Genomic DNA, 16,527 nt, shown 5'->3' on the forward strand with positions numbered 1-16,527 from the left:
CAGATCAAAGATTAATTCGTCACAGATCGAAAGAGTTTTATTTAAGAGTTTGTTATTAGCCAATAGCCCAATAAATTACTATATACACAAGGTGAAATTCGAACTCCCAATACTTACTTAAATAAACTAATAAATTAACTATTAGACCAATTCAATTTAGTTATGATATCAAATTTATAGGCATAAACTTTTCCCGACTGATTTTATATTGAGTTAATTTTTTTATTAAAATTATATTTTCTTAAAATAATATTAACTATGCAAAAAATTAATTATTTTATTATATGGGACCATGATACACGTCTCTTTTATTTTGGCATAGTTATTTAATATAATTGTAAAATTAATTATTTATATAAAAACTTTTATAAGCAATAATAGCCTATAGTCTATGTATAAAAGGATATATTTCGAGAAGTCTACGATTATTTCAATAAATTGCCGTGTAGAGGATATCAAGAGAATGCAAAAGGCAATGGAGTGTGTAGTGGAGAGTCTGCATATTACTTATTTCAATGTTTTATTTGGTACAAGTTCAAAAAAAGTAAAAATATGAAAGTCTATCATAGACATAATTTAAAAATAAAATTAAGTTTTTAGATGTCAAATCTGCTCTTTAAAACAAGCAGGGCTATAATAATAAAATCGATAATTAACATATTTTTAATATATTTTTTGAAATTATTTAAAATGTCAAAAATAATGAAAAAAAAAAGATAATTTTCATACAAAAATTAAAGGAGTATAAAAATTTAGGTATTGTCGTATTGGAAAAATAAAGATAAAAAATGTTGCAATACTCTTTAATTACTGATAGAGATTTTTTTATGAGAATGAACCACTATAAAAAAGAGGAATTTGGATCTTCTAAATTTTAAATTTGTACTTTAGAAGGTAAAATATGATCTTCTACTTTTAAATAGTTTCTCTCTCATATTTATTCTTGGTCCCACCTATAAAATAAATGGTGAGAAATCATACTTTATTCTCTAAAGTGAAATTCAAACTTTAGAGAATCTAAATCCAAAAAAGAGTGGTTATCTCTTATCATGATATTAATTTGAGTTTGCATGATTAGAATCATGACTGTAAAAAAAGTTAAATGGACTATAGAAGGATATTATTTGTATCATGACCCAAACCAAATTATGATTGGCACGTGAAAAACAAATTTTTTCAGTAAGCTAACTAACTAAATTTATAGAAAAATGGATAAAGTTTATTTTATCAACTAAATCTCTATTTTGGTCCGTGAGATTCATACGATTATCTATTTTGGTTTGTGAAATTTAAAATTACTTATATTGGTCCTTTAGATTTAAGTCAGGGCACCAATGTGATCCTTCGACTCTTTCTAGCGATGACTAGATAAAAGGAATGCTGAGATGGCACCCTCTTTGCCACGTTGGATGATGAATAAATGACTTCGTTTATCCTTGGCATCCAAACAAGTCAGAAATATCGTCATTTTGTATATGAAGGAAGAAGAAACGATGGAGAGCAAAAATAAAGTATTCTTCTTCTTCTCTACCTCTACTATTCTTCATTTTTGATTTGTTTGGGCGCCAAGAATAAACGACGTCGTTTACTCATCATCCAACGTGACAGGGAGGGTGCCATCTCAACACTCCGTTTGCCTAATCATCGCTGAAAAGAGTTGAGAGACCATATTGGTGTCCGGACTTGAATATGGAGGATTAGTATAGGTAATTTTGAATTTGGGGGACCAAATTGAGTAAACACGTGAATCTCAGGGACCAAAATGGGAATTTAGTCCCTTTATCTCTAAGATTTTGCCAATTGAATATTATCCTCCAATATCAATAATAAACATCTATTTCTAACAGCAACAATAACATATTCTAAATATGTTCACAAACCAAACATATCAAAAGTCACATTATGTATATTAAGTTGATAACTAAAGCATATTGTTGAATTCATAAGTCTTACATAACCAAATCATATAATTACTATCTAAACAGTTTGAGATTCAAAATAACATAACCCACACGAGGACTCTTCCTGTGACATATAGAGCATTACATTATCTAAATTTTTGTGCAAAAGTTCCATTACATACAAATATAGACCTTGGATAGAAGAAGGATTCACCAAAATGACTAACCTGCTGTAGGGCGGGTGGAATGGAACCTGGATTAACACTTGTAACTGAAAATATGAGAATATGATAGGGTGAATTTTGCAACTTAAGGAGCAAACATTATATCTGTAATCCACACAAGACGATACAAATTTTATCTTGAAAGTTATATTTTCTTTTTAACTATAAGAAATTCATATTAAGTAAATACGCAAATAAAAAAATAAGTAATTAAATGAATGAATGCAATGGGAGTTCTCATTCTAAAAATCAAATCAAATCGAATGCCATACACTTGGGCGGCTCCACCTCTAAAACTAGCCTTTTTTTTCTAATATGCCCGTATGGTATAACAGATCTAACGTGTGGCCTATACATTGGGCTAACAACGCCCTTGCTAGCTGAAGTCTACGCCAGATTCATCTAGGTTAACCTCAAAATCATCGTTAACTACGATTTTCTAGTTAGAGTTTTCCAAATCAATCTAAACTAATTCACTTATAACAAATCTCTAATGCTTGTAACATATTACCAAATTTCATAATAAATAAAATAATATAAGAATGCATACTAAAAATTTAATTAAAGTTTAACAAAGTCAAATGAAAAAATATGTATACTTTATAAAATATGTGAATATCGTCTCGTGTGTATTTTTATAAAATTATGAATTTTTTAAAAATCAATATTCATTCCAATAATTCAAAAATCACACAATCAAATATTTTCAAATGCTAAAAATAATGATTCAATTTAAATATTGATAATAATACACTTTAAAATAATTATAGACATAATATTCACTCACAACTTACTTTGGAAGAACTGAAAGCAACTCTGAGTGCATCATCGAGCTACTAAATGATATCTAATAACTTTACAACTCTATAAATATAACAATTATAATATTTGTGAGCTAATAATATTGTCGATTAACACAATCTTACTCAATTTGATAAAACCTCCAAATTTTCTAGCCTAATAACTCTAATTTTGGATTTAAGTATACCCATAAGTATAGGAATGACATAAATTGAAGATAGAGCTAATTATTGAGTCAAAGAGTTACCTTGTCAATAATAATCGAAACTAAAAAATTGAATGCTTCATTCACTCATCAAACTGAAACTCCATGATTTAGTGTAATGAGAAATGAGACTTGAATAAATAGAGATAGAGTAGAAAAGGAGAATAAAGTAAGATGAAGCGAATTTGATAGTGTTGTGTATGAGATTGCAAAAAAAAAAGGATATGAGAAGAGGGAATAAATGAAAAAAATGGAGAGATGAGAAAAGAAAGAGATAAGGCTGAGAATGAGGGGAAAATAGGGTTTGGGAGGCCCAAGAAAAAATTAAAAAAGATAAGTGGGGTCACGTGTTCTTCACATGCCCCTTCTCTTCTTTTTTCTTTCTTCTGGTTATAACATTTTCCTCCTTAAGAAATTGGTTCCCGAATTTCGAACTCATATATTATGGTAGCTGTGATAGTTACCTTTAAACTCAAATAAATACGGATATTTGTCGCGCATGGTATCTTCAATTCCCAAGTTGCTTCTTCTGCTAAATAGTTTTTCCAAACAACTTTTACTAAGGCTATCTCCTTAGAATACAGTTTCTTTATTTAGCGATCAACTATAGCCACTGGCTCCTCTTAAAATGATAAATCCTCTTTTAACTCTATAGCTAGTGGTGCAAGCACATGAGATGGATCGGAAAGATATTTGCGCAACATTAATACGTAAAACACTAGATGAATTATAGACAATTCAGGCGGCAAAGCCAATCGGTAAGCAACTGCACCTATTCTATCCAATATCTCAAATGGACCAATGTAACGAGGACTAAGCTTGCCTCTTTTTTCAAACATCATCACTCCTTTCATAGGCGATACTCTGAGAAATACCTGATCACCTACTGAAAACTCTAAGTTATGCCTCCTATTATCAACATAAGTCTTCTGCCTACTGAAAGCTGCTAATAAGCATTATTTTATTAAGCAAACATTTTCAACTGCATCTTGTACTAAATTTGGCCCCACAAGCTTAATCTCACTAACCTCAAACCACTTAATAGATGATCTATATCTTCTTCTATAAAAAGCCTCAAATGGTGCCATTTGAATGCTAACTTGATAACTATTATTATAAGAGAACTCAATCAAAAGTAGATAATTGTCCCAATTTTTACTAAAATCTAGAACACAACACCCTAACATGTCTTTTAATATTTGAATCTTCCTCTTTGATTGTCCATCTATTTGAGGGTGAAAAGTTGTGCTAAGATCCACACGAGTTCTTAATGCTCTTTGAAAATATTTCTAAAAATGAAAAGTGAACTGAGGTCCGTGATCTGAAAGAATGGACACTGAAATTCTATGTAACTTAACTATCTCATCGAGATAAAGTTATGTATATCGAGCTGCACTAAAGTTATTTTTATAGGAAGAAAGTGGGCTGACTTCGTCATTCTATCCACAATTACCCAAATTGAATCAAAACCTTTAAAGCTACGAGGTAAACCGGTTACAAAATCTATCGTAATCATTTTTCACATCTATTCAGATATCTCAAGTTGTTGTAATAACCCAGTAGGCCTATAATGTTCAGTTTTAATTTGTTAGCAAGTTAAGCAATGAGAAGAAAAAATTCCTATATCTCTCTTTATACCTTTTCACCAAAATAATTATTTCAAATCTTGATACATCTTGTTAGAGCTTGGGTGAACTGTATACTTAGAATTGTTAGCCTCTTCCAAAATAGCTTTTTTCAAGTCGTGGTTATCTGGCACACATAAGCGGTGACCACAATATAAAATACCTTGATCAAGAGAAAAGTTCGAGTTCTTTCCATTACAAACATCATTCATAAGCTTTCTTAACTTTGGGTCATCACTTTGTGCAACCTTGATCTATTCTATCAGGGAGGATTGGGCCCAGACATGCGCTAGGAAAACTTTTGATTCTTCTATATCAAATTGGAGTCCACTAGCCTCAAGTTGGTAGACTTCTTCAACAATTGGTCTCTTTTCAAGAGTGACATCACTATAAGAAATGCACTGAGTACCGTCGGATTTAGCGTTACACATTAGCGTCGACTTTACCATCGGATTTAGCGATGGGTTTGATGTGGAATTCATCATGCCAAATAATTATCGACAGATATCCGCTTCTAATGGTAAAGCCGCTGGTAACTTTTGGTAGAAAACCACAACAAATAGGTGCCAAATTTAGCGTCAAAATTATCAGTAGAATAATCCGACGGTAAACACGTTTAATAGAATGTTGCGTCACACACTTTCTCTCTCTCTCTCTCTCTCTCTCTCTCTCTCTCTCTAACCACTCACCCTTCCACTCTCTCTAACCTTCTCTTTTCTCCTCTCCTTCAACCTCCTCCGCTACCGCTGCCGCAAACGTTGCAGTCGCTATTACAAACACTGTCGCCACTGATGTAAACGCCCCTACCGCCACTGCTGTAATGCTTCTGCCGCTTCTGCCGCCACTAAACCTCCACCTCTGCCTCTCTTATCTGTTTTCTCTTGTTTTGCATTCAAGGTTTTTTGTTTGAACTCTGTTTATTTCAAATTCTGTTACTTCAAGTTAATTAATTAGTTAGTAGAGTTTAGTTAGTTTAATTTGCTATTTTAGTTAATTTATGTGATTAGAATATGTTAGAATAGGTTAGATTAGGCTCTGAGATTACTGAAAAATGTTGAATTATTGAGCTGTTTGCTGATTCCTGCTATTAAAATTATTTGAAAAATGCTTAAATGTATTAATAATGATTGAATTGTTTGTATGTTACCTTAATAATGGTTGAAAAAATTAATAAGTTGAGAAGGGTTGATGGATATTTGGTTTGGATGAAACCGTTGAAAAAATTAAAATTAGGTTTTCAAAAGTCTTAGAATTATGTTTAGGGTTGATAGACATTTGTGTTAATTGTGACATGAATACATTCCTCATTAAAATTCTTATTTTAAGTGTTTTGGGTTATTTGTTGAATTATTTTATTATCTATATATTTTCTCATATTTGTTATAATTAATTGTTGGGTTGCTGTATTTTTGTGCAATTGTTAATTTAAATAATTATTTTAATCTTAGTTTATATTTTTGATTTTGTTTAGTTGGCATTATGATAAATATTTATGGCCTTTACAAGAGAACTAATATAAACTAATGTACATATGCTAGCTTTTGACACATATTATATATGTATATATTCATTTTGGTTCTAATGAAAAAAATTTTTCTCCTTTAAAATTATTGTTTTATTGCTCTATAGGCACTTGTTAGCTTGCTAAACTAACCAAAAATACTTATTCATCCTAATTTAATTATTTTAAAACTAAAATACCATGTAATTTCTTTTTTTGGTTAATTTACTAAACTAAAACACTTTTAGAATTATTTGTGATTTCTTGAGTTTCTTCTTATATTATTATTTATTAGTGTTTGTTATTTTATTAATATGTTATTAATATATTTGCTATGCAGACGTGATGACAGGTAGCAGAGGTAGGCCAAGTGGGTCACGTGGTCGTGGTAGAGGGCGGGCTTCCACTAAATTCTCAGGACTGCCCAATCATCGCCCTCTATCCTGGCTACCCTGTCGACCCCTGTGACGTCACTGGCAGGTCTAGTGGACTAGGAATTCATTATGATTCTAAACTCGAATTGGATGCCTCCTTCTGCTACACCTCCCCTGCAGATGCAGCGACGATGTCGACAGAGCCTACGGTGGGTAACCTCCAGTTCCCCAGTAGGATGCCCTTCCACCACCGCCCGTCATCCGGCTGAGGATTTGGCTCAATGGCATGCAGTCATGAGTTCAATTTTTTAATCTTAAGTCTACGTGTTTCTATGTGTTTGTTAATGTGAGGCTTTTTTCCTGACAGGTTTACACCAAACCCCAATACTTGCACACAGGAGATCACCGAGGTCATTAAGTCCATGTATGACCACCCATGGCTGACCTACACGCAGATCCTAGCTGCGACTAGAGAGCAATAGTTTTAGAAGTAGACAGTAAGAACCTAATTTGGTTTGAATTAATTAACTTATTTAAACTATATTTTATTCTGACAAACTTATCTTGGTGAATCACTTTGTGCAGTTAAAATTCATATGGGATGGAGAACACAATCTCATGATCAGGAAGATCTACGATCACCGAGCAGCTAAACGACTTCAGTAAATGTCGTTCATCAGGGGAAAGACCACCTAACATCATAGATCCGTTCAAATATCAAGAAGGAACCGGAGGCCTATTTTAAAGATAATGAGGGATTCAAGCATTACCGTCTGACGAACATCACTAACAAGGCTTTGCCCAGGTCATCGAGGTATACCGGTGGTTCGCCAACCTTCATGAAGACGAAGAGCAGACTGGTAAGAATTTTTGGCATTGTTTAATGTTTTAGTAGTTACTTAGATTAGTTTTTTAATTTGTTCATTTATTTTATAAGCATGTAATTGATTTATAAGCATTCTTTTTCTGAATATGATCTTTGGTGTTAGCTTTGCTCTGTTGATATATACTTATATAGTCATGTATGAACTGAACTGAGCTGAGCTGATATAGAATGTTTGAACCATATACAAAATGGGTTCATAGTTGAACTGGTTCTAATACAGCTAGGGGTGAACGCGGATGACCAAAATTTCGATCCGATCTGCACTAAAATCATCAGATCGGATTCAATATCTGCAGTTTTTAAACTTGGACCCGATCCAATCCGATCCGCACATTTGCGAATCGGATCGGATCGGATATAGGATATATCTGCAAAACACAAAAATATTTTTAAAAGGTTATTTTTATAAAAAATATCAATAAAATTCATTTTTTCTATTTTTTTAAATATGTTTACTTTTAAAATAATATTAAACATACTTTTCTTAAATAATAAATTAAAATAATACAACATATATAATAATTATTAGTTGAAATAAAGCATAAAAAGAATATTTACTTATTTATTTCTTTATTTTTGCGGATACCTACACAAAATCCGCAATCTGATCCTATTAGTGTGTGGATCGGATCTGATCCGATCCGATAACCTTGCAAATCGGATCTATATCTGCAATTTTCGAATCGGATTCGGATAAAAACCACATATATGAGGATCTGATCCGATCCATGAACACCCCTAGATACGGCTTGAATGGTTTATAATGTGTAAAAATCTTGATTTATTTTAATTTAGAATGGTTAAACTAGGTTGTAAGCATGTAGGATGGTTGGTGTCTCTAGAATTGTAATAGGAAAGTGTTTTACCCAAAACATTTAGTATTTGTATTATAGCTTCCCAACTTCCTAACTTGAATTCATTTACCAAAGTTTGCTGTCATTTAACTGAATTTTGTGAAAAAAATGGGGTGATGATGATGAAGACTAGAAGAATAGTCAAGAAAAGAAAACACTACTCCATATCTAGCACTAAAGATAAAAGGGTATTTGTCATTCCAAGCTTTTTATTGTTCTTTTTCTTACTTTATTTACTTCTTTTAATTTTAATTTCTAGTAGTTCAATCTCCTTCCAACTTGTTTAATTTCATATATCATTAATCGATTAGGTGCTATATGGTGTTGTTAATCCGAGATCATGAGAAATATTATGTATATCTATCTATAAGTATGTTAAGGGTTTGAAATATTTATTCATTTTGATGATGATACTTATAATAACCATATATAGCCAGTAGCTTGGGAATTATATGATGATGATCTTAGTTGTTAAATTTTGGATTATCATAATAATAAACAAGGATGATGATTTTAATATATTTTTTTTATTTACTGTATTTTGGTTCATATATATTTGTCTGTCATTGTTTAATTTGTTTGTTTATTTTATTGGTTGATATATTAATTTGTAGTCTAAGTTATTGGATCGTGAGGTGACACTGACAGAGACCTTCAAGTATACCCATATTTTTAAGGCAAACAAGGAGAGATTTGCTGACGAGCAGTCTGCGGTCCACTATGTGAGTTTAAATTAATCTTAAGTTTCAACATTATTTGGTTTAAAGTCAATACTTTAACTATTATCCTAACCACAACTAACGTGTGTGACGCAGGAGGGATACACACAGAGGTTGGAGGCTACGACCCAGCAATCTCAGTTGCCTAGTGGGGACGACGAAGCTAGATCCGAGACCTCAGTGGTAGATCCTGATAGGGTTTGGCGCGAGACCACCTCTGAACCCCACAAGAATTGCCGCTTTGGGTTGGGGTCGTTCTTCGCCAGTGGCCTCCGCTCCTCTGCGTTAGTGGCTTCCTCTACCTCTACCTCTACCACCAGTCCTGCTAATCCCCAGAAAGTTGTCGACTTGAGGGAGGAGGTGCAGAAGCTAACACAGGAGCTTTACCAGCAAGTGGAGCAATCTGAGCAGAGGTATCGAGACCTTCTTGCATGAGTTGCCGTCAGCTCGGACCTGACGAAGAAGCTGGAGTAGCTCGATTGGTTGCAACAACAGATGGAGGAGTACATCCAGTAGATGCGCTGGAGGCAGCGGCGCTGCTGGTTTCAGTGGCAACGCTGCTAGTGGGGCACCAACAGCAGCACATACTCCTCCGCCTCAGCAAGGGAACCACGACATCGATGACGATGATGACAAATATTACCGAAATCTGTAGGGGTTAGGGTTTTATGCATTTTTGTTTGTCCACTCTATTGTATTCCACATCTGTGACATTTTATTGTATTCAGACTATTTATTTTTTAATAAAATAATTTGTTAATTTCTGCTAACTTTAAATTTCTTCGAATGGTTTTGTTAATAAGAGTCTACTAACTCTGGCTTAATTGTAACCAGTAACACAATCTCGCCAAATCCATTGAAGAAACCGACGGAAAGTCCACCGCCAATTAGCGTTGGACGAAAAAATCCGCCAATAAACAGTTTCCGTCGTCGTTTATACTATCAATTCAAGGACGACTGTAAATCCGATGGTAACTTTTGTACCGGCAGATTTGTTTGATGAATCCGACGGTACTCAGTGCATTCCTTATAGTATATGGGCTAGGCTACCCATAGACTTCCTACTAAGGGCATCTGCTACAACATTTACCTTGCCAGGATGATACAAAATGGTACAATCATAATCCTTTAAAAACTCCATCCATCTTCGTTGCCTCAAATTCAAATCTTTTTGTTAGAATATATACTTTATATATCTCATAGATCTCACCATAAAGGTAATGTCTCCAAATCTTTAAAGCAAAAACGACTGCTTCCATTTCCAAATCATAAGTTGGATAATTTTGTTCATGCTTCTTGAGTTGTCGTGAGGCATAAGTAATAACTTGACTGTGCCGCATTAATATACATCCAAATCCTATTCGAGATACATCACAAAAGACCAAAAATCCCCCAGACCAGGAAGGCAAAACAAGAACAGGTGCTGAGGTTAGACAAGCCTTAAGTGTTTGGAAACTTTCCTCACAAGCTTTTGATCATTGAAACTTTACATTCTTATAGGTTAACTTAGTCAATGATGTAGAAATCTTTGAGAAGTTGATGAGCGGATATTTTATACGCTTTTTGGCATCATTTTCATGTAGTTTTCATTATGTTTTGTTTAGGGTTTATAATTTTTTCATAAGTTTTAGTGCAAAATTCACATTTTTGGATTCTACTTTGAGTTTGTGTGTTTTATGGTGATTTCAGGTATTTTCTGGCTGAAATTGAGGAACTTGAGCAAAAGTATGATTCAGAGACAGAGAAAGGACTGCAGATGTTGTCAGGATCTGACCTCCGTGCACTCAAAGGAGCTTTTCTGGAGCTACAAAAGTCCAAATGGCGTGCTCTCAACGGCTATGGAAAGCTAACATCCAGGGCTTTTTCAAAATATATAATAGTTCATACTTTTCTTTAGAAATGAAGGCCCAAAACTTGCGTTCAATGCCAGCTACCAGCCACATTCCTCGAGTCCAACGCCCACAGGGGAGCAGCTGGCGTCCAACGCCCAGGATGGAGTCCCTAGCCAGCATTCAACACCCCTAAAGGGTACTAGCTCGTAGGAGACATTCAAGCTCAGCCCAAACACTCACCAAGTGGGCTCCATAAGTAGATTTTTGCACTACAAGACTAGTTTATCTTATTTTCTATAATGCTGAGTTACTAGACTAGTATATATAGAACAAAGATCACCCTTGTTAGAGATCTTGGCCCATTCGAACCTTTAACTTTTATTTTCTGTACAGTAATAGTCACTAACCTCCTAAGGTTAAGGATAGGAGCTCTACTGAGTTTCATGGATCAATAATATTACTGTTTTAATTCAATATGTATGATTCTATTCTCTTATGCAACCTCGTTCTTCATCTTATGAATTGAGGGTGACCCGTGACAATCACCCTTATTCTACAGGGGTTCCGTGCGATTCCTGACCCAGATGGCGTTGAACTAAAGTTAGAGATTGCATTGCGGATTCCAATAGAGCATCTGAGCAACTTTGGATATGTGACATGAAATCCCATTGACTATGGGTGCGTGAGGTCTCTGTGATGCTAAGGCTAAAGTCAGAGAAGCAGCACTTTCTGATCTGGAAGATCTGCCTTGTCTGTGGCACCTTGAGTAGGATCGTGAAGGAGAGTGGATTGCTTAGAGCTTCATCTTCTGCTACAGTGAGAAACCTAGAGGTGGCTTGATAAGAGGACATGAGTCATCTCAACATGGTAGATTGCTGTAGTAGAGGAGGTTAACTTGATGAGAGGACATGAGTTAATTACTTACGGCTGCTATTGAAGGAATCAGAAGGTTATTGAAGAAGACAGTAAGAAAAGTTAATCCGGAAAGACAAAGCAGCTCCGAAGCCTCAACCATTCTATCACCATTGAATTATCATCTATCTAGTAATGTTTTATTTATTTATCTGGTTTATGCATTTTTTTTCCGTGACAAACTTCACTTTCTATTCGCCTAACTAAGATCTACAAGGTGTCCACTGCTTGCTCAGACCAACAATCTCGGTGGGATTGACCCTCACTCACCTGAGGTATTACTTGGACGACTTAATATACTTGCCGGTCTATCTGTGTGAATTTTGTGGAGCCAGTTTCGTGCACCAAGTATTTGGCACCGTTGTCGGGGATTATTCGGATTTGAAAAACTACCGAATTATCTTGTTGCTTAGATTAGGTACTTTTTACTTTTGTTTTGAGTCTTTTGTTTTCTTTTCAAAAAATTTTCAAAACCTTTTTTGTTTTTGGCTATGTATTTTCTTTTGATTTTCTTACTTTGAGTCTTACCTATTTCCTGTTTTCTTTTTCAAAATTTTTTTTCAAAATCTTTTCTTTTCTTTAGTAATCGTTGTCTTTTGTTTGAGTCTTTTGTTCTTGTTCTTGTTAAATCTTTGAACTTTCTTGCTTTCTTTTCAAAAATTTTTTTCAAAAATAGTGTCTTTTGTATGCGTTTAGTGTCAATTCTTAAGTTTGGTATCCCCTGTGTGTTTATCTTTTCTTTAAAATTTTCAAATTGTTCTTACTGTTCTTTCTTGGTATTCAAGTTGTTCTTATTTTTTTTCTTGTTTTGATCTTAAAATTTTTAAGTTTAGTGTTTTTGGTGTTTGTTTTCTTAATTTTCAAAAATTAGTACTCTTTTGATCTAAAAATTTTAAGTTTGGTGTCTTTTGGTTGTTTTTCTCTTTCTTCATTAATTCAAAAAATTAAAAAAATATATTTTTATCTTAATTTTCGAAATTTCAAAAAAAAAAATCAAATTTTAATTTCAAATAATTATCTTATCTTATCTTAGTCTTAAAATTCAAAAGTCATATCTGTAAGACCCAAAATCTTTGAAAAGTCTTATTATGATCAAGTCTCAAATCCTACAATTATTTATAGCCTTAAATTCAGAGATTATTTTATTAAAGATAATTAAGGCAAGTTTTGATTTATTGGATTTGAGATAAGTTATGATTATTATCCAATTTTATAATTATTGGATTATTTTCTATATTTAAAGTATAAGGTTGATAGTTATGAAATAATAAGGATTTTATAAGATTTGGATTAGATAAGTAATATTTAAATATTATTACTGTTATTTTGGAAAAATGAAGAAATTAAGTATATTATTTCTAATTTTTGGATTTGGGCATTTTATTGAAAATAATTTGTGAAATTGATGAGCAAATAGTATTTTCTATATACAACTAGTGTTGGATTTAATTTGGATTTCAATTATTATATTATATCCAATTTTATTTGAAATTACCAAATTACCCCTAAACCTAATTTTGCCTAAACCCTAACCTAGCTACCCTTTTCCCCTGAACCCAGCAGCCATCACCCCAACCCCCCATCAGTAACAAACACACGCACACAGTGAGATAAAAGGGGAGAAAGGAAACAGACAGAGGGAGGAGGAAAGAGTTTGCCGGCGTGGAGGAAGGGAGGGAGCTCGCCGTCGCTGTTGCCCTCACGAGTCCACCGAACCCGCCACGCCTTGCCGCCAGCTGCGAGCCACCGCCGTTCCGTTAACGCTGCATCCCGTCGCGCTCATCGCTGCCACTTCCAGGCGTCGTCGTCAAATCGCCAAGGGAGGGAGAGGGACGCGATGGAAGTGAGGATGGAGGAGCTAGCGTCGCTGTCGAACTGTTGTGGAGCCACCAGAGCCGTCGCGTCGCCGCCGTCGTCCTCACTGCGCCGCCGTCGCCCTTGCCGCGTGGTCAGTCGCCGATCTGGTCTGAGAGAGAGAGCCCAGGAGAGAGGCGTGCCACACTCTGCTGCGGTCGAGCCAGCCTTGCTGCCTCCGCTGCTGGGGGTGGTTTCCGTCACGGTCGTCGGCAAGAGGGAGAGAGCAGTGCGGGAGGAATAGAATGCGATGGAGGAGAAGTCGGCTCTGCCACTGCCGATCTGCTGCTTTGCGGTGCTTAGCTGAAGCTTCTGCACTGTTGCTGCCGAAGGAGGAGGAAGCCTTGCCATTGTTCTGGTCGCCAGGAGCAGTCCGGTGGCTACCGGAACCACTGTCGGGGATGCCGCCGCTTGGCTCAGTCACTTCTCCTTAGTTACGGTAAGAGTTACATTCCGGAGCCCTTGAAAATCTGCACTGTTATATTTGGGTAGGAATCCTAAGGTTTTGATAACGTAGGGCTGAGTTCGAGTTATGGCATGTCACGGTTAGAGTTGTTGTTGCTGTTACGAGTAGTTGGGGCTGAGGTTGCCTCCGTCGCCGGAGCTGTGCCGGGGCCGGTTCGAAACCGCAGCTGCTTCGTGTTGTTATTCCGGTAAGAAATTATGTTTCGAAAGCCTTACGTTAGTGTCCCGTACGTGTATTAAAGCCTTTATGGTATTAATGTTCCTAGAGTTAGTAACTGAGGTTGCTTGTTGTAATTTAGAGCTGTTTATGCTGCTGCGAAAATGTGTGGGGCTGTGCTTTGAAGCTGCCTTCGATTTTGAGTTGAGGTGAAAAGAACTTATGAGGCGCTTGGATTATGGAAATGTGTTTTGAGGTAGGGGCGCTTTCCAAAAACTATAGTTTATTATTGGAATTATTACATATGGGTACTGATGTGAGATATTGTGTATTTGGTGATTGTATCTGCCTTATGTATTATTTGATTGACTCGAATGACTATGGATATTGGTTTGGCCGAATTGTTGTGTGGCTTGTGAATGTAACGTTTGAAGTTGATTCTTTAAAGATTTGAAATGAGTTTAATCCGTTGAGGATTGGTTTGAATTGAGTCAATTATTTTGATGATGTGGAAGATAGAATACTCTTGAAATTCAGCCTGGGTTGCTTTAATTGATTTGGTTTTGATAAATGATTTATTGCTGAACCGATTCCTTAAAGCTTTAGAAATGAGTTAAATCGGTTGATATTGAGTTGATTTTTGAAATGGCTTCCTTGAGATATGCCACTGAGGCGACTGTTGGATTTAGCTTGCTTTTGAATTGATTTCTGGTTTTGAGCTGTTGAAAAGGAATGAGAAACGGTTTAGTTGGGACCCGAACCGGGTGGCAAAAGTCCAAGTTTTAGGGGAGGTGCTGCCGAAATTTCTATAGAATCCGAGTCCTTATTTGAAATGTTAATTGGGGAATTTTGAGTTTAATGCCTTTCCTATCTATTTTGAGGATTGTGAAATTATGGCTTCTTTTATTACCTTTACTTAGAACAATTAAGAAAGCAATGAAGTTATGCGTTGAAAGAATTATTGAAAAGAGAATCATGATTTCTCCTTATTTTCCAAGAAGAACAGTATGTCTTTGGGTAGAAGTCATTCGAAAGAGAATTTTGCTTTGAGGCTGTTTTAAAAAGGTAAAACGGGTTTATGTTTTTCTCTATTGAACACAAAGATTGTCCCTTGGGAGAGTTTTCGTGATTTTAAAAGGAATTGGATTTCGAGTGATGAGCCTCATTATTTTGACGTTTTAAATAAGATTCAAAGTATCTTTTGAACTCTAGTTTAACACAACAAAAAGGATTCTCTTATCAGTTTGAAACGCTTCAGATTTAATTATGGAATTGAAGCCGGTTTTGTTTAAGTAAAGGAAATGGTTTTGAAAGAAGTAAAGATTACGTGACTCGGTTTGGCTTAGATCCTATTTTCTTACTCAAATCAGAAAGCCAATGTTTTAATGATTTTAAATGAATTTGGCGAAATGAGTTATGTTATTCTCCCCTAAAGACTTGGGACTCTGCCGAGCAACTTTTGTTATGAAATCCCATTGTTGTATGGGTGATTTTGAATATTTTGAAATAAATCCTTAACTTGCCATGGTTTTGGAAGTTTTGGAAAGAGAATGCCGAGAGTGGCTTTGTTTTAAAAAGGGAACTCATTTTGAGTAAATTTGGCTTATGAGCCTGAGATGATTTGAGAAACGAGATTTCTAAAGCCAAGGCTGAAAAGAGTTGAAACTTGATTCCAAAGTGAAATGAATTGAGAAAATGATTTATGGCTTAAATGCCGATTTCATAAATCTGATGATTTTGAATGGTGGAAGTGCTGTTTTATTATGAGCCGGAATGGCTATGTATGATTATGAATATTGACTGGTTCTGGATTGAACCGTGAGCCGGAATGGCTATGTATGATATGAATATTGGCTGGTTCTGGAATGAACCGTGAGCCGGATGGCTGAGATGGATGTTGATCCATGGATGAGATTGATTGCATGTTTATGCTGAATCATTGATAAATGTGAATGTTGCACTTCCACTATCTGAGATACGAGTTTCCCTGGGTAGTAGCAGTGGCTAGCCACCACGTGCTCCAGGTTGAGACTTGATACTCTGTTGACCCTATGTCGTAAGTGTGGCCGGGCACTGTGAAAGCCCCGGATGAGCTCGCCCCCATAAATATTCACCAGTGACGGTGATGGATAAATATTCACCAGTGACGGTGATGGATAAATATTCACCAGTGAGGGTGATGGATATGGATCATGATTATGATCAAGTTTATGATGA

The 16,527-nt window shown here is 35.3% G+C and overlaps 1 protein-coding gene across 1 annotated transcript; it reads right to left on the reverse strand.

The window, feature by feature from the left end:
- Positions 1 to 3,754: 3,754 nt before the first annotated feature.
- LOC112756917 (uncharacterized) lies at positions 3,755 to 5,205 on the reverse strand. The gene is made up of 2 exons (XM_025805523.1): positions 5,166 to 5,205; positions 3,755 to 4,074 (listed from the first exon to the last, which is right to left on the reverse strand). The coding sequence occupies exons 1-2, from the start codon at positions 5,203 to 5,205 to the stop codon at positions 3,755 to 3,757; spliced, it is 360 nt and encodes a 119-aa protein (XP_025661308.1).
- Between the last annotated feature and the right edge of the window lie 11,322 nt (positions 5,206 to 16,527).

The sequence above is a fragment of the Arachis hypogaea genome, chromosome 16 (genome assembly GCF_003086295.3).
Source record: "Arachis hypogaea cultivar Tifrunner chromosome 16, arahy.Tifrunner.gnm2.J5K5, whole genome shotgun sequence".
In the NCBI taxonomy this organism is placed as follows: domain Eukaryota; kingdom Viridiplantae; phylum Streptophyta; class Magnoliopsida; order Fabales; family Fabaceae; genus Arachis; species Arachis hypogaea.

Coding starts and splice junctions, on each gene's coding strand:
- LOC112756917 (XM_025805523.1), bottom strand. CDS start 5,205: ATGGTAAAGTCGACGCTAATGTGTAACGCTAAATCCGACG. Junction 4,075..5,165: donor GTGTAACGCTAAATCCGACG/GTACTCAGTGCA, acceptor GCTTATTAGCAG/CTTTCAGTAGGCAGAAGACT.